At 44.5% G+C, this 17,689-nt stretch overlaps 2 protein-coding genes and 1 long non-coding RNA gene across 3 annotated transcripts; 1 reads left to right on the top strand and 2 right to left on the bottom strand.

The window, feature by feature from the left end:
* Window positions 1-11,698: 11,698 nt before the first annotated feature.
* Window positions 11,699-12,240, bottom strand: LOC108132056 (uncharacterized). The gene is made up of 2 exons (XR_001773675.3): window positions 12,111-12,240; window positions 11,699-12,051 (listed from the first exon to the last, which is right to left on the bottom strand). It is a non-coding gene; the product is annotated as an uncharacterized lncRNA (long non-coding RNA).
* A 509-nt stretch (window positions 12,241-12,749) lies between these two features.
* Window positions 12,750-15,448, top strand: Vps51 (vacuolar protein sorting 51). The gene is made up of 6 exons (XM_017251462.3): window positions 12,750-12,907; window positions 12,976-13,727; window positions 13,786-14,419; window positions 14,478-15,008; window positions 15,064-15,176; window positions 15,232-15,448. Exons 1-6 carry the CDS (start codon window positions 12,827-12,829, stop codon window positions 15,338-15,340), a joined length of 2,220 nt encoding a protein of 739 aa, XP_017106951.2. The 5' UTR covers window positions 12,750-12,826; the 3' UTR covers window positions 15,341-15,448.
* Window positions 15,363-17,601, bottom strand: LOC108132158 (transcription factor grauzone). Its single transcript, XM_017251464.3, has 4 exons — window positions 17,400-17,601; window positions 16,586-17,340; window positions 16,312-16,506; window positions 15,363-16,256 (listed from the first exon to the last, which is right to left on the bottom strand). The coding sequence occupies exons 1-4, from the start codon at window positions 17,517-17,519 to the stop codon at window positions 15,581-15,583; spliced, it is 1,746 nt and encodes a 581-aa protein (XP_017106953.2). The 5' UTR covers window positions 17,520-17,601; the 3' UTR covers window positions 15,363-15,580.
* Between the last annotated feature and the right edge of the window lie 88 nt (window positions 17,602-17,689).

The raw sequence follows: 17,689 nt of genomic DNA, 5'->3' as shown, positions 1-17,689 counted from the left end.
GCCCACTTTCCGTTTTCCACTTTCCGCTGCGACGCTGCGGCCTGCGCTTTGCTGATTTCGTTTTGATTACGGAAAATTGTTTTTAGTTGGCCCGGTCGGCGTCCTATTCCTTTCTGCGATTTGTTTCGTGGCCAAGTTTGTATTGCGGCGTTTGTGCAGTTTGTGCCCAGTTCAGTGCTCAGGTTGCCCGGTTGCCTTGATTTGCATTTATAGCTGCGGTAATCACAGGTCAAGTCCCAAATTACATTTGGCCACTCGCACCCCATCAATGGGTACGATTCCCTAGCAGCTATACGATTCCTGACCTTAACTTCCATCAGAATAATTGACAGAGTCCCAGTCCGAAAGGGAGTTGCGTGTTGGCCCCATTAACAATTGATAAATGCTGCTGTTTGCTGAGTAATTTCTGGCCAACTTTGTGCAATACAAATGGCTCCATTTAAGCTCCAATATTTGTAAATTTATATATAGTTTATGAATTTGGTAAATACCAAATATTTGTACCTTGTTTTTCGTATATTTCGGGGCTGGTTTTTGTAATTTGCTGAAGGCGGCAATTAGCAAGTTTTTCGATGCACAACTTTTTAATGAAATTAACGTTCCCGCAGGACCTGCTGCCTCCGTGCACCAAATGTTAAGTGCAACTTCAACGCCCGACCGCAGACGTGCCACTGAGACGCGCTCCTAATGAGATGGTCTATGGCACAAATACTAAAAAAAAACTGTGGCTAAAAGGAGGAATTAATTCGCTGGGGAAGATGGATATTTCCGTTCTAGACTCGCATAACCGATTAGGTTGTGGGCGCGTCTTCGGGGGCGATCCTTCGCGATTACAGTAATAAGGCGTAACAGCTCTGCACTTATGTCATATCCCAGGGCCAGTAACAGTCGGAGGTTAACACGCACATGTGCCACGCCTACAGACCCCAGACAGCCGCCCACAAGCCCACACACGCTCCCACACTCGGAGTTGGCCGCGTTTCGATTAAACAAACCTTCTCAAATATGCAGTGACATTGAGGCAAAGGCAAGGGGAAGCCTAATGGGGCGAAATGGTACAGGGGGTGTGGGGGGTTACATATATGTAGGATTAGTGTATCCGTGTGTCATATATAGACAATAATGTATTGCATTTTATGGGGAGTTCGCGAGCTGCTTTGCATACAGGAGTACAGTAAAGCCCTTGCTGTTGCGACTGATTGAACTTTGAACTCTGAAAAAGGTTTCATATTTATTTAGGCTATCAAAAGCCCGTTTATAAATCCTTCAATTGTCCAAGGATATGGCGAGAGCAATAAATAAATGAATATCCAATGTAGGGGACTATGAAACATAAATTAATTAAAAGGATGACCCTGCCATCTCTCGTGAAATATTTGCAGATGAGAGAGGATTTGATTAATTTATTCAGCCATGAAGAGTAATTGACGTATCCAAAGGTTAAAGTACTCAGGATTAAATGGCTTGGCCAGCTAAATTTCCAACAGGACTAAAGCTTTGGCTGCGATTGCACAACCCCATTGCCAGGACTCACGAGTAGCTCGACTAATTAGGGAAAAACAGAGCGAAGGAAGTCGAGGAGAAGGAAACTAAAGGATTGCTAACGATTGCATAAGTCAGGCAAACACGAAAAAACTGTAAAAAATATATAGAGAGAGAGTGGGGAGTATGTGCGAGTGTGTGGGTATTGAGGGGCAACAGGACTTCAGCAGGCAGGGAAGAAAAATGTCAACGCGTCAACGACAACTCATGCAACATGCCCGGCGCCCAACTGACGCTCAAGGATACGCAAACACACACACTCTGCCTCATAAATGTGTGTGTGTGTGTGTCCTGTGTCTCTGTATGTGAGTGTGTTTGCAGTTGCTTGCGTAACGTAAAAATAGCCTTGAACTGCAACCGTGCGCTTTCAATGGATTTGCATGCCACCCACTGGGGCCACCCTCCCCGGCCCACGTCCAGTGCTCCCAGGCCCACGGCCCACTCCCGCCCACAGTCGTTCTCAAGGTCACGCGATGCCTACCACAAATGGAACAGTTGCAGCCACAAAGCTGACACAGGCATTATATAAGCCGGCGACAAATGCACCGAAAGCACAAATGCACAAAACTCAAGATCCTAGATCCTATATAATATGGATGGGAGTTTTTTGTGAGTCTGCTGGATGTTGCAACATCTAAAGAATTAAGAATTTCAACCCCAAGGACTCTAGAGGCCTTCCCTTTCAGAACTATTAAAGAATACCTTCGAATTTTTACTAATTCTCCCGAAAAACAAAGCTTAACCCCAGGATAACGTCATTAATTCCAATTTTTGGAAAATTTGGTGAAAAGCGAACGACTAGAAAAGCTAAATCTGAATGGCGACCCTAATGAATATTTATTTGTATTTGTTTGGCTTAATGTTTGGAGCTGCCCTCGCTGCCCCGGCTGCCACCGCTGGCCATTTAATGTCCCTATTCTGCAACTTCCCCTGGCTTCCTGGCCAACACTTTGCTCCATTCTGGTTTATTCCCGCCATATCCTTGCCATTTGCTTATGCTGGAAGCTCTTTCATTTCGCTTTTTGCTTTTGCCTTTCGCTCTGACCGAACGCCATCGTCGTGTGCAAGTTGGCCATAAAAATGGAGTAACATTTATGACCCACATCAGGGGCACACACAAACAGCTAGAAGGACTCGCGACGCAGAGCCGGCACCACAACAAAAATTACTTTATTTTTGGTACATTTTGAATTTAAATTAAAAATTTAAAGTTCCCTTCTTTTGCAAGTTTGGTTCTTTATGGGAACTGTAGGAATTTAAATAAAAATCTTACTTTTATAAGCATTTTAACGCTTTTTTTTGTCAGTGTGGCTTAAACCGAATTTCTGTGCGGGTGGGGGAGTGTGTGGGTGTGGATGAACATTAGGGAACTCCAGGGAAAGAGAGTATTGGAGCGACGCCTGCAAGCGCAACATTCACAAGGATATTTTATTTTACTGTTATTCCATTTCCCGCTTCTTGTTGCTGCTGCTGCTGTCCTTTTGTTATTGCTCCTTTCGGCATTTCGACATTTACTTTTCGACTGGCGGCGCGTATCCTTGAGCATTTTTGAACCACCGTCTAAGCCCGCCCCCTCTTGGTTTCACTTTCCCCTTACTCTCAGATAAAACAGAAACCAGGAACGAACCGCTTTCAAGGTTAAAGATGCGTGGCACATCTACAGTATATACAGGGGTTTTCACGGGCTGTGCGACATGGACACTTACCTCATGCGCTGGAAAGTATGCTAAACATTGGGTTGCAACACATGCAACATGGCGCCTCCTGGCCGCCCTCCTCGCTGCCTTGCTTACTGACCCAGTTTGCTTTGTTTTGCGTGTTTATCTTGCTCAGGTTGCTGCTGCGTTGGCGGCTGCTACTGCCGCCTGTTTTTGTTGCATGTTTTTATTTATTTTTGAGACCTGTTTTTGTTTCAACTATGACCGACTTTGGCACGCACACACACACACACACAAGCCACACGTGCCGAGAAGACGAAGAAGAAGCGGAGGAAGCGAAGAGCAAGAGCCAGAGAGCATTAAGAATTTAGCGCCCAGCTGAAAAGTGGGCAATGCAATATTTATATCGGCTACTTTTGACCCAAAACCCGAGTGCTACAGCTACCTCATCTGCCTTCTAAGCCTGTTTCTGTAAGTTTTTATCCCGTTGCTTGGGCACTCAACTTTCACTCACAATTGTGCTGCTAATTCCGTTACTTTCACTTGGTTAGACCTCCTGTATGCGTGTGTCCGTGCGCGAGTGTTGGTGTGTTTTGGCTTCGAGACACACGTGTGCGTTTGTGTGTATCTGTGCGTCAGTTAGCAGTTAACGGCATTGATTTTTCCTTAAACTCCACTCCAGTTTCACTGTCACTCGGTTTCGTTTTGATTTGTTTTCGTTAGTCGATTTTTGTGAACCGTTAATCGTGGATTTTTAACTAATTTTCGATTCGCCTGGCTTCATTCCTCGATTTGCGCGCGCGTGCTCAACATTTTTGCCCGCTCGAACCTTGCGACAGTGTTGGTGTGTACAGGTGTGCGTGTCTGGCTGTGTGTGTCAGTGTGTAGCTGTACTGGTAGTGGTATTAGCTGTCGACAGCGTATATTCTGCAGGAGCAGCGGCGCACGTCTGCTCGCCTCGACGCTTCACACAGTTCTAACGGTACCGAGACGCAAGTTAGTCGCACTAACTTATGCTAGTGGCTCTCCACGGCTCGACTAGAGAGCCACAAGGCTCTCCGCTCGAGCACAGGACCTTCACTCATATGTAGTCGCGTCCTCTCATTTCTTTACAAGCCTCTTCTCTTTCTCTCCTACAGTTCCTCCCCCCAGCGCTTTCTTTCCACACGTTCTTCTCGCTCTCGCAGCCAGCGGCGCCACAATGTCTACGCATAAATAATACGCACGTTGTGAATTAAGTGGAGCCGGAAGAGCACGGAGGAGAGCCAGTTGGAACTCATCTCCATGCAAACTCCAGCAGGCAGGTGCCAAGTGTGGAGTAGAGGGTATCCCAAGTTGGAACAGTATAATGTATACCCTTCATAAGTAATATTAATTATAAAAAGTTTTCTAAAATCTTGAAAGTCTCCAATCCACGCTTTGATACATCATTTGAAACCAAAATCCTTTCTTATTTTAATAAATTCGGCTATGCCTAGCATACCCTTTATTAAAAGCATACGTCATCATAGCGGTAAACAAAATTCGCTCGAGAGAAATTCCCATACAGCTAACAAATTATGGTGCTTTCCGCACTCTCTCTCTTTCTTTCTGTTTCTCATTGTCCTGCGCAGGCTCCACATTTCACTGGCGCTCCCGCGCAGCCTCTTGGGGTCGTCCTCTTTCTTTTTAGCCTACTCTCTCCTTTTCCCACTTACTGCTGTTATGCATGCGGAGCACGTGAATTTTTGTGTTTACTTTTTAATTTTCTTCCAGCTCTCAGCCTCTCGGTTAGGCGTCGGGTTCTGTTTTGTTGTTATTCCTACTAGTGATAGTTGTTGTTTTTACAGCTACATACCACCACCCACCTACCTCCTCCCGGCTTTTGTTTTTCTTTATAGCATGTGGGCCTTTGTTTTTCTTCTGGGCTTTGCCTAGCTTTGTTTTGTTTTGTTTTGTTTCATTCATACGAAGTTTCGTGGGACCAGGACGCCTTTCACATTTACGATCGACAGTTGGCCGAGAGTTGCGCTGGTGTGCGTGTGTGTGTGTGTGTAGAAAAAGGGGAAAATTTGTATGGAAATTGGCGCACAATATGCCCCAAAACTGAGAATTCAAGTCCCCAGTTAGTTATGTGCAGCGGTTTTCCGTTTTTCCATTCACATTTTGGGCGAAATGCATTCTGTATGGCAAAACAGCAGTGTTCTTGATTTCAAAATCGCCAAAAAATTAAAGCGTTTTGGGAACCGCATTCAATTATACGTGTATTTGACCAAAAACCCTTAAACTTCAGTTGGTAATTAGCGTATCACTTCTTAAAAATCTGTGAGAATAGTTAATCGTAAAAGCACCAATATAGTTTTTGAAGATTTCGCACACTGGAACACCCCTAATACGTATGCAATAGCATTTTTCATGTTTTCCGTTTTTCCATTCACATTTTGGGAGAAATGCATTCTGTATGGCAAAACACTAGCATTCATGATTTCAAAATCGCCAAAAAGGAAAACTGTTTTGGGAAAAGCATTTAATTATACGGGACTTTGCCTAAAATCCCTAAACTTCAGTTAGTAATTATATAATCATTCCTTAAAATTCTCTGAGAATAGTTAATCATAAAAGAACCAATATAGTTTTTAAAGATTTCACACACTGGAACACCCCTAATACGTATGCAATGGCATTTTTCATGTTCGCATTGGGGAAATGTTAAATCATGCATGCTGATTGTCCTGTGGCCTCAAGGATGCCAAATACACCAAAAGTGCACAGCATAAAACAGCAGCATAAGCACAGGCACACAATCGCAATCTGAATGGGAATCATATTCGATTCCGTTTACATTTTTAGTCCTGTTTTGAATTGCTGCCATGTTCAAAAGTGACGAGTGCAGAATGGGAGATAGAAAGTTGCAAATTATGTAGATGTACACTGAAAGAAAATCAAAGGGATTTTAATCCATCTTAACCAAACAACTTAAGGTGTTTGTAGTTACTCTGAAGAAACAATCCTCAACAAAGGACTCCACATAAACAGTTTGTTTATTATTTTCCCTTCAGTGTGTCATTGATAACGACCATTTTCCCCGATTTCCCTACTAACGGCTCCCTTTTGGCCTGGCTTGAAAATCAACAACTGAACAACGGCTGCAGCAACAGGAATCCTGATTTTGAGCAAACCGAGTGCAGGATAAACAAATAAACAAAGGGCTCCGAAGGGGGTGGAGCCGGGTTAGGAGATCCGTGGGGGCGGTTGGGAAGCGTTTCCCCAGCAACGGAAATCCTATCCGTAACTCATTCCCCCCCCCTCTCGATCTCCCCGCTCCCCTGGCTTTCCAAACTATTTTCATGAGTAATTGCCGTTGTGCATGCGCCTCTGTCTGGAAAATGGCAGGCCTCCTCCCCACACCCCTTCCAACACTTTCAGCCCCTGGCCTCATCATCGCCATCACCATCAGCTGTATTTGTTGTCAGTTTTGGTCGGGGTTTAAGCCATTTAGCCAGACCAACCTGCGGGCCAAAAGCAAAAGCACCCAACCAGGTAAACTGTTGATTCCATGTGGCGACGCGACTGCCAGGAATCTCTCACAGGACCTCCCCAACGCCATCCTCATGGCCCTGCCCAGGCCCCTCCCCAAACAGGATCCACGTGAGAACTTTGGCCTATTCCACCCATCTGCTATATGTCCACGTCGCATTATATGTTTGTACTCCGCTTACAGTGGAGCTTCTCCAAGGCGATAGGGTTTAATGGAAAATAAGATTTATATAAAAATAATTAAGTATAATTAAAACTAGAATACTACTCATTAGATAGATATTTAGAGATTATATTCGATATTTCCCTTAGTCAAGCCTCACTGTATATGTGAAACGTGCATACATTTTCCAGGACTTTGCTTTCAGCAGCATTACAGTCCTAATGGCATTTACCTTTATTAGCATGGAGACGGACACAAAAGATCCTTATCCATTCACAGCGAGAAGGATAATATTTTTTCTTGCCAAGCATTGCACTGAGTTTATCTACCCTTTGACCTCTGGCCGGACAAACGGCACACAGACCGTAGACTTTCTTTCAGTGGACAGGACATTTTTCGACTTTGAACGCAAATGGCAAGGATGCGAGTGCGAGTGTGAGTGTGAGTGCGAGGAGCCAGAAAAGTAAAGTGTAAACCAAATCGGGTCCCCAGATGGCAATAATTTCCAAGCGGACAAGTATAAAGCAATTCGCTCGAAAGTATGCTATAAAAATGCGGGACACGCGAACGGAGAAAGCAAATGGCGGGCAGGGTGACGAAAGACAGGACGACAGATACACACAAGCAGAGACATCGGGCTATCAATTCCGGCCTCTTAAGCTATTTTGGTCCGGCAGTCTGTAGCCTAATGCACCTAGAATTTGGCCCAACAACCCTTTATGTCGCCCCCAAAAATGTGGACGGCACAACCCTTCTAAATATAGCCATCAAATGCTGATTATCAGACCATAAAAGTTTTCATTTCGTTTCATTGCACTGGACTCCAAAATCCAAACTGTGGTCAGCAGTTGGCCAGCCGTGGGGTCTGCGGCTTGATTAGTTAGTTATTTTTGCAAAACCGCACAATTGTTATAAACATACTTTGGGGGCAATTTTAATTGCATAATGCGTGAAAATCATGGAACGCCCGGGATGCGAAATATGAAATGTAAATTTCCCAAAAAAGACCAACAAAACCGCAAAACTAATGCACAAACGTATCCGATTAAATTCATTCAAATTTTTTCATTTTCGCTTAGATGAGCACAACGACAGGAAAATGAGGTGGAGTTAGGAGGTGGAGATTGGAGAGGTAGAGATTTGAAAGGTGGAGATGGAGATGGAAATGGAAAAGCGCTGAAAAACCGGGATGAGTTCGGTTGATTGTCACTTGAATATTCCAAGCGTGATCGATGCGCAGCGCTTTCGCTTCCCTGAATTGAATTCGCCAAGCTCCCCACGTAAGCGGCTTGCCCTCTCTTTCTTTGGGGATGCCTCCATCTCTTTTCTCCTCTCGCGGGCAAAATTAATGTCAATTTTTATGCTTGATTTATGGCATCGCATTTATTCTGCTGGGGCATCTCCGCCTTTTTGGCCCCGGCTTCATTTGAATTCAATTGCTGGCGAAGATGCCACAGCGCTGATTTTGTCGCAGCAGAATGTGGCAAATGTTGGAGGAGCAGGTCGAGAGCGGCACGTGACCCGCTAACCTCGAAAGCGGCATCCGAATCCTCCCAGAGCTCGAAAACACACACAGCTGCCAAAGGGCAATAAAAAATTGACAACGCCAACGCCAACTGACAGAGGCAGAAAATGTGGGTGAGGGGATTCTTGATACACTGCACAAAAATAGTCTAGATCTAATCAGTTTATATATATTTAATAAATAGCTTAAAGCTTAAAGCTTGGACTATTTAACAGATTAATGTATTTTATTTAACATTAATTGTAATATCTATTATTACTCTGAATTTTTTTCAGTTTTAAGGACATCGTGTAACCTCGATTTTACAGCCATCCCTCACTTGCTAGGGAATAGTAGCCACATTACGCTGTGACCGCCTATCAGTTGCCACTGCCGCAAGATGCGGGTCATCCACAAAGTGGCACAGCCGCAATTCTTTTGCCTTGCGGCGGCCGTACCAGAGGCAGTTGCATTTGCATTGGCTGGCCCAGGATGCTTGCAGGCCCTTATTTGTGTCCCAACCCACAGGTAAACACCTGCGGCCGGCCCTTTAGCGATATTAAAGGGCCCCAGGACGAAGTGGAGCTACCAGGAGCTAGGAGGCAGCTGCGGTGGCGGAAGAGAAGCGTCAGCCATTTTGGGCTGGTAGGCCGGAAGCACTTTGCGTGCAGATTTATGGGAATTCTCCAAGCCCCCAATCCTCCGCTGGGACTGGCATACATCTGCATGCATTCCCGATTGTTTGCGCAAGTGTGTGGGTGTGTGGGCACACATCCTTTGGCTTACCACGCCACTCCGCGGTGCTTTTATTTTGTGAATGCATTTAAATTGCGTTTCTTTGGCGGCTGATAAACCTGTCAGCGCCTGACAACCTTATCGCGGCGCAGAAAGTGGAAAAAGCAATGCATCACAAAGGAGATGCACTTTTTTGGGGGATCCTTTCAGTACGAATTATCCTGCCAATATGTTTTTTCCCGAATTTATCAATACTCAGCAATATTATGCCTGAAAACACTCCTTAATACTAGTCCTTGTTTAACTTTAAACGCTGTTAGATTGCCTTTAAACAATTATCATTGAATATTCAGCTTTAAATGAAACCTATCAGTTTCCCATTTTGTGAATTTTCGTTCCATAAGAAGGACTTTCAAGTGTTAGCTGAAGCTTTAAGTGAAATCAGGCATGCCATTTGAGCCTCCCACCCACACCCACGCTCCAATCGCTTTGAGCCAACTGGCCACTACGTCCTGTTTCCTCTCTGACTTGGCTTTAAGTTGTGTGTGTTATGGCATTCGCCTTGTTTGCCATTCATTTGCTGTCCACTCACGCAGCCTCACTTCTCTTTGCGCGGCACTTGCCAGTAATCTCTGCCGCGGAAGCCAAAGCAGCTACCCCTGACCCATGGAACTTCCTTTTTTAAATCAGCCAACACCCATCTGCCATCACACTGAGAGAAATAAACAATATTTTATAGATAAGATACCGAATTTACAGAAGCAAGACTATCAAAAAATAATCACTCATACGCAGTGTTGCCACAAATTTTGCAATAAAATATATAAATAAATAGTGTTAAAATTTATATCTAAATATTAAGATAGAATCTAACTAATATGGAAATAGACCCTATTAAACATTTATGTATATGTTTAAATGGAACTAAATGGTTTTTTAGCTTTGATCTCTGATTACTCATACGCACTGGAGGCTCAGTCCTGATATTCGATTTGCAAGGAGTGAATGTTAAACTAAATAAAGTGTAAAAAACGCTTTAAAGTCTGAATATAAAATTTTAATAATATTTTGTATGAGCCAAATGGTTAAGGAGCTAAAAAATGTTCAACATATTACTCATTCGCAGCGTTAACCTCACTAGGATTAAAAAAAAAAACTCCTTCAAAAAAATGATTGATTTATTGATTAAAAAATGATTTTCCTAAAAATTTCCTTATTTTTCATTGTTTTAAACAGTCCAACTTACATTTTAATTTGCAACAAAAAGCGTTGTCTTGTATGTATTTTAAATATTTCATATATTTTCATATTAAAATATGGTAATAATTTAACCCGTTTATATTATTGTACCAATCATCTTAAATAAGTATACTCTATGAAATAAAAAAAATGGTTCCAAATATTTTTTAAAAAAATGTCATGAATACTTATAATTTTTTATGTATAATTGAAAAGAACTTAAGATTAGTTTATTTAATATTTTTACAGTGTACCCCCATCAATGCCGTGCACATAATCCGTTTAAAATGAGCGCTAGCTGTGCTCCAGTTTCCGCTGCTCCTGTCTTCTGAGTGCACTGAAATTAATTTAACGACTTGGCGCACTTCAAACTGCACAAGCACAAGCACATGAGGCGGAAGTGGAAGTGTGAAGGAGTAGGGGGTGGTGGGTGGTGGGTGGTGGAGAGTGGCATGTAGCGTCCCTGTTGCTCACACAATATGGAGCAGGACGGGAAAAATTGGAGGTGGGTGGTTGGGGGATGAAGGGATATACGGACAGAGACGACAATGGCAACTTGACTTGACCTTGACACGTTCGACGCTTGACGGTGCCTTCGTTCCCGTTTTTCAGTTTTCCTCACAATTTTTTTGTGACTTTCTCTCGGCTTACGTAAATTCAATTTTCAGTTTGATGAAAGCAAAGTTTGTGGCACACACCTGTGTGGGTGTGAGTCCTGTGTGCTTGGATTGCTATGGAATCCTCTGCCTGCAGGTATGCAACGACATATTCATACCCAGAACAGTACCTATATACAGAGCTAGGAATTTAGATCCCTATGAAATACCATAAAAATCCATTTTTAGAAATTCTTTCAAAATATACGAGTATATTGTGTACATAGTACACGCGTAAAGATGACCGGATGTACATATACTTCCACTGTCAAGGTGAATGGGAGATAAGAAGAGCAGCGTGTGATTTGCACAATCTGCACACAACTCGAAATTAAATTTGGCCCGGCGAGCAGCTCGAACTTTTTGCAAAAGGTCAAAATGTTAATGTATTTGAAATGAGCCGCCGCAAAGAAGGCAAAAACGAGTGTAGGGCTAAGGGAAAGTGTGGCCACAGCAGCCGAACAAGGCAAGGCTTCGGGGCGAGGCCCAACAGAGAAACTTTCTCCCCTCGGTAAGTGGCAAAAACTTGTCCATGTTCATTCAACTTGACACGGTCGCCAGCGGGCAGACAAACTCCCTCCAAAAAAGTTCCCTTCAAAAAAAAAATAAAAGAAATATGTCGATGGTAGTCGGGTGACCCGTGACGAGAGCGAAATGCCCTAGAAATAACATACATATAGGATAATAAATTTTGAAGAAAAAAAGTTATTCCGAAATATATTTTAAAATCAGGATACAAAGATTGACAATTTTGAAGGCCAAAAAGTTAGCTTTTAGTATAATATCCATTTCGAGGGTATCAAAATCAAAACAAATGGAATCCAAAAATTCCATCGTGAGCCTCTTACAACCAGGGGGCGTGGAATGTTTAATGCGATTTGCCACACGTTGCCAGGGCGGCCCCCTGTTGAATTACTTAGTATAAAGAAACTCACATCATGGTCCACTTTTGTACGTTATTGGCAAGATATACACGCGCTTATTTCCCCTGATTTGGATCCAATATGCACAGCATTGTCAGGGGGTCTGTCACACAATCTGTAAAATGACTAAATAATTACACAAATGTATCAATGAGAGTGATTTCAAGCAAGTACCTCCGGCGGCCACAGAATTCCAGAGAGCAATTATCAAGATTAAAATCAAACCAAAAAACTGCATGCTGTGAACGCTTTGAAGAACCTTTTGAAACTGATTTCCGAATCGAATTATAAATAAACAAGTTCCTCCTTCTTATCAGTCGAAAGTTTCAACCTTCGAATAAGCTGATATGAATGTTGCACTAAACCACATTTGTATAAATTAATTGAATACTTATAAAAACTTACAATAGAGTTTCCTTTAAAAACTACACATATATTTTACTGAATATTATTTAAAAGTAAATATTGTAACTTTTAGTGCTTAATTTTATGAAATCGAAAATATTATTACAAGGACAATTTCAAATAATGCGCCCATTTATCGATAGATCCCACGTAATCTGGCAGCATAATTTCTTACAGTGTTGAAAATCGAAGTAAATTTAAAATTTCAATTTGGCCAATAAAAATATTAGAATAAGGATAAAACGAAGAAAAGAATAGAGAAAACTAACAGTATTAATTTCATAAAACATTTTTCCAATTTACAAAAATGTTCTTTGTTTTTAACCATACTTAAATATCGATATGTGGACCTAAATATAATCAGCTGATGATTTGTTTTAAAATATCGATATTTTGATATATCAATTTTATATCAACAACCTAACCGAAACGGAGGATTTTTACTTATAATTTATTTTCTTAGGCTTAAGAGCTAGAACTGTGCAATGGGTGAAGCCAACGAGAATCCCTACGACATGGACAGCTCCAGCTTCGATTCGGAAATGTACCTGGAGAGGCTGCTAAAGGTATACGTGTTGGTGACCCAACCCAAGAACCCACCTTATGTTTCGTTTCTCTATTTATTTTTTTCAAGGACTGTTCGCTGAAACAAATTATGGACACGGAGGCAGCTGTGGTAAAGGATACCCAAACCCTTCACTCGGACATGCAAACCCTGGTCTACGAGAACTACAACAAGTTCATCTCCGCCACGGACACTATTCGCCGAATGAAGGACGATTTTAAGCAGATGGAGACGGATGTGAATCTTCTGATGACCAAAATGCAGTCCATCACCACCTTTAGTGAGCAGATCACGGGAACTCTCCAGGGAACCCGATCGCAGCTCTGTCGTCTGTCCGAGAAGCACTCTCTCCTCAAGCGGCTGCAGTTCCTCTCCACCCTCCCCGCCAAGCTGAAATCCCTCATCGAGGAACAGAACTACTCGCAAGCAGTGCAGGATTACCTCCACGCCCAGAAGGTGTTCGCTCAATATGGACGGCAACCCTCGTTCGACGGCATCCAAAAGGATTGCGATGCCATAATGGCGGATTTGAAGGAGCGCCTGCGGAAGGATTTTCAGAGGGCTGGGAATACGGCCCAATCGCTAACCGAAATCGGAGAGCTGCTCCTGCAGTTGGACGAGAAGACTTCGGACCTGGCCAGCGAGATGCTCACCTGCGCCGGAAAACGACTCCACGAGCAGATTGTCATGCTGCAGGACCAAACGGAGCGGGATATGCTGGAGTTTGTGGACATGGGCATCGACGGTTTCCTCAACGATTTGGCCTTGGTGGTGACCTCCTACTTTGACATGTTTGTTGCCAAGCACTACGAGCATGAGAGGTAAGGTTTCCTACCATGATTCCCAAAGACCATATATAGCTTCCTTTATCTTCAACAGAGATGACTTTCAGGAGAACGCCCTGCAGGAGCTGAATGTATTCCTCAACCAGAACATTGACAAGTATCTGACCCTCGTCCAGGACCGTGTTGAGTCTGATATTGGCTACGGCGACACCCAGGTGATGCTCCGCGCTCTGGATCGCCTTCACCGACGTCTGCAGGCCATGCGAAATATCTGCCGCGGCCTCGAGGTCCAACGCAACACTGTTTCCATCATTATTGGAGCTGCCCACCAGTTGTGCGATGCTCATTCGAAAAATCTCAAGGACCACTTTGCCGACAGCTTGAGTGCCGTGAGGTTGTCCTTGGTTTCGGCCAAGAGCGATACCGGTAGCCTGAATCTGAGCGATCTGATTAGCAATCTATACGTGGCCATGGTGGAAAAGATCAAGGGTGTGCTGCAGGATCTACTGATCTTTCTGCGCACCGATTGGTCCTTCAACATCAAGGCCGAGCACAAAGGCGCCCTGTGTGTGGAGGGCATACGGGAGAACCTGCTGATCGGCTTCCTGCGTCACATAGCCAAGGTTATGTGCGGTTTCGGTGACGCCTCCAGCTCCAGTCCCCCAAATCTACTGCTGGTTCTCTCCAAGACATGCCTGGAACTGGAGCAGCAAGGCGTTCACATTTTGGTGAGGATCTTCATCTTCATCGTCTTTAAATTTCCCTCCTTATTATTTTATAATCCAGATTGCTCTGGTGGATGACCTCTACGAGATCGACTCTGAGAACAGTGCCACTCTGACCCACGAAACCGAAATCTGTGCCGAGATGCGGGAAACGGCTCAGGCTCTCTTAGACGCCTATGTTCGGCTGCAGGGCACAAACATCTCACAGATGCTGCGGAAAAGCGTCGAAACGAGGGATTGGCTGAACTGCCTGGAGCCCAGATCCGTGCGCGCTGTGATGAAGCGGGTGGTCGAGGAGCTGGGCAGCATTGAGACCGTGGTGGCCAGTCTGTATGAGTCCACGGGCACCACAGCTTCCGGGTTCCGCACTACAGCCAGCAGTGATTCCAGCCGGAAGACCTACTTCAGCAACTTTGCCTCGGCATCGAAGCCGCAATATCGCTCCAATTGGTCCAACTACACGCCGTCGCAGCTGGAATCCAGTTACGTGTCCAACATACATCGACTGTTCTCCGAACGAGTGGAGATCTTCACGTCAGTGGACTTCACCAAGGCGTCCATTGTGATGGGCATTATCAAAATTGGTCTAAAGGTGGGTCTTTGGTTTCCTATGTTCCATCGCGATGTTTAAGTATCCTTTATTACAGACCCTCTTGGAGTGCGTGCGCCTGAGGACGTTTAGCAAGTTTGGACTTCAGCAAATCCAAGTGGATGCCCACTACCTGCAAATGAACCTCTGGCGGTTCGTGAGCGATGAAAAGTGAGTCAGCCATGAAACTAAAAGCTAGTTTGAATTTTAAGGACAGTCCTTGCAGCTTGGTGAACTTCCTCCTCGACGAAATCCTCGGCTCTGCTGTCCAGCGCTGCCTGGAGTCCGTTTTAATGGAGCCCAATGCTGTGGAAATAATTTGCGAAAGGGGTTAGTATTTGAAAACAAAAATCCACATTCCACTAAATACATGTATCCGTCTATTTTGTTGAACTCTGCTAGCTTAAGGATCTTTACAATAAATAGTTCTATTGACAAACCGATTTATTAATTTCGTCAGCTTGATATTCGAATTCTAAGGAATTATGTACATTGTACATACTTTGCATTAGATGCCACAAAATCTTCACCTTTCTTCAAAATCCAATTCCCAGATCCAAACACAATATTAATATTTAATCTGTCGCTTCTGGACTAAGACACAGAGTGAACTCGATACTGTCCGACTTGAGGTCCTCGTCGGTTTGGGTCAACAGAATGCTATGCGTTTCGCCACCCTCGCCAGCCGTCGTCGAAATGGTCAGGATACTGGTAGTCTCGTCCTCGGGGGCTTTTCTTTTTTCGGAGCGCGCTTGGCGCGCCTCTTCGAACTCCTTGGGATGGCACTTCCGTCTGTGGGTGTGCTGGTTGGCATTCGAGTTGAAGGTCTTTGGGCAGTGCGGGCACTTGTACAGAACCTCGCCCGTGTGCATGGTCATGTGTTCGCGCAGGGATATGCCCTTCTTGAAGCCCTTCCCGCACACACTGCACTCGTGCTTGCGATCCGTGAGGTGAACGTACCGCTGATGGCTCAACATTGCGCTCCGATTTGGCGACACTTTGCCGCATAGGTCGCAGGTGGCAGCGGTGCCATTGTGGCGGCGCACATGCTTCTTTAGACTGTGTTTGTTCTTGTGCCAGGACCCGCAGATGTCGCACTGCACCTTGGGCTCCGTCACGCCGGCGTGCTCCAGCTGATGCCGCTGGAAGGCGGCTCGACCACGGATGACCTGCGCGCAGATGTCGCACATAGTGCCATAGTTCCCGTGGACCAGTTTCACATGCGTACACAGCATCGATTCGTTGGGAAATCTGTAGAGATACAAATTTTAATATCTAGTACTAGAGGTATTGGAGTATCACCCACCTCCTTTCGCAAATATCGCAGACCACGTTGCGCTCCTTGTGTATGACACGATGCTGATCCAGCAAATACTGTTTGGTATATCTCTTTGGGCACTGCTCGCACATGAAGATCTTCTCCTCCTCCGGTTGGTGCTTCAGCAGCTCGTGGTTCCTCAGGCACTGCTTGTCCGCGAACCTCTTGTCGCACTGATTGCATCTACGAATATACAGTGTTAGTAAAGAAACTCCCACAAGTGCTGTTTTGTCAGATTGGTGGCCTCCACTTTACCACTCACTTGAACTTCTCGGGATCGGCGTGCCGATCGATATGGTCCGTCAGAAAGGAGCGCTTGTAAAACTTCTTATTGCAGCAGACGGCATAGCCCTTCCGATGGTGCGCCTGCATCATGTGCTTGCAAAGGAGCAGAAAGGTCTCCTGTCCCTCGTGACAAACGTCGCATGTTAGCCGCATGTGCGCCGCGATTTTGGCGTCAATGGCCAGCATGGACTGCTTGTAGTCCACATAGCGCTTGTTTTTGGTGAGGGTGGCCTCTGGTTTGCTGGAATTCTTCTTGGTTCTTTTTTTGGAAACTGGAACTTTGGTGACTGCAGGTGGAGGAAGTTCTTCCGGGACTTGAGATTTAATTTTGCTGGAGGATCGGGTCTCCCGGCGTTCCCCTGTAGCTATAGAAGCCACTTCCTTAGCCTCTGACTGGGTAGTTTCCTTCACTTCCTCCTGCTGAGTGATAACTTCGTTCAAGAACTGCTCGTTGCTAAAGGATTCCGTGCTCTCATCGTCACTAGGTAGTCCCCCCGCATGCTGGTCATCCTCGTCATCCTCATCCGCATCCTCGTCTGCCTCTTCCTGTTCCAGCAAAAGCTGCTCCTCCGGTGCCTCTGTTTTCGGCTGATCCTGTTCGGACTTCAGAGAGAACCGTTCCGTGAGCAGGCGATGCGCTTTCTCCACAGACTGGTAGAACTCGTGAAAGTTGCTCACTTTGTTCCAGCAGTTCACACAAATAACCGTCGATATCGGATCGTCGCTTTTTGGCTGGAATTCAACAAAACAAAGCCTTAAATTAAACTCAAACTGAGGATAAACAACCTTACCTCAAACCAGAAATATTTGGCCAATATATTGGCCACATTCAGGGATACCCCCATTGCCTCAAAAATGTCGATCGTATCAAAATCCGGAACGTTGTTACTTAGGCACAAACGGCAAATCATGATTTGTAATCAATGCATTTAAACTTTTAAACCAAAAAATGTTTGTTGATTTATTTTAATGCGCGTCAAGATAGCGGCGACTTTCACAACAGAAACATTGGATGAGGAACATGCGGTCTCTTTCGGTTATCATTGATTAGTTATCAATTAAAACAGTGTTATTTATTAAA

The sequence above is a fragment of the Drosophila bipectinata genome, chromosome 2R (assembly GCF_030179905.1).
Source record: "Drosophila bipectinata strain 14024-0381.07 chromosome 2R, DbipHiC1v2, whole genome shotgun sequence".
In the NCBI taxonomy this organism is placed as follows: Eukaryota; Metazoa; Arthropoda; class Insecta; order Diptera; family Drosophilidae; genus Drosophila; species Drosophila bipectinata.
The sequence above is the reverse complement of the archived record's forward strand: the minus strand, read 5'-3'. Positions and strand labels throughout refer to the sequence as shown.

Excerpts from the sequence above, each read along its gene's own strand:
- Vps51 (XM_017251462.3), top strand. The coding sequence starts at position 12,827 with ATGGGTGAAGCCAACGAGAATCCCTACGACATGGACAGCTCCAGCTTC. Across the intron at positions 14,420-14,477 it reads AGCAAGGCGTTCACATTTTG|ATTGCTCTGGTGGATGACCT; the intron begins GTGAGGATCTTC and ends TTTATAATCCAG. Across the intron at positions 15,009-15,063 it reads TTATCAAAATTGGTCTAAAG|ACCCTCTTGGAGTGCGTGCG; the intron begins GTGGGTCTTTGG and ends CCTTTATTACAG.
- LOC108132158 (XM_017251464.3), bottom strand. The coding sequence starts at position 17,519 with ATGATTTGCCGTTTGTGCCTAAGTAACAACGTTCCGGATTTTGATACG. Across the intron at positions 16,507-16,585 it reads GCCGATCCCGAGAAGTTCAA|ATGCAATCAGTGCGACAAGA; the intron begins GTGAGTGGTAAA and ends GTATATTCGTAG. Across the intron at positions 16,257-16,311 it reads TGCGATATTTGCGAAAGGAG|ATTTCCCAACGAATCGATGC; the intron begins GTGGGTGATACT and ends GTATCTCTACAG.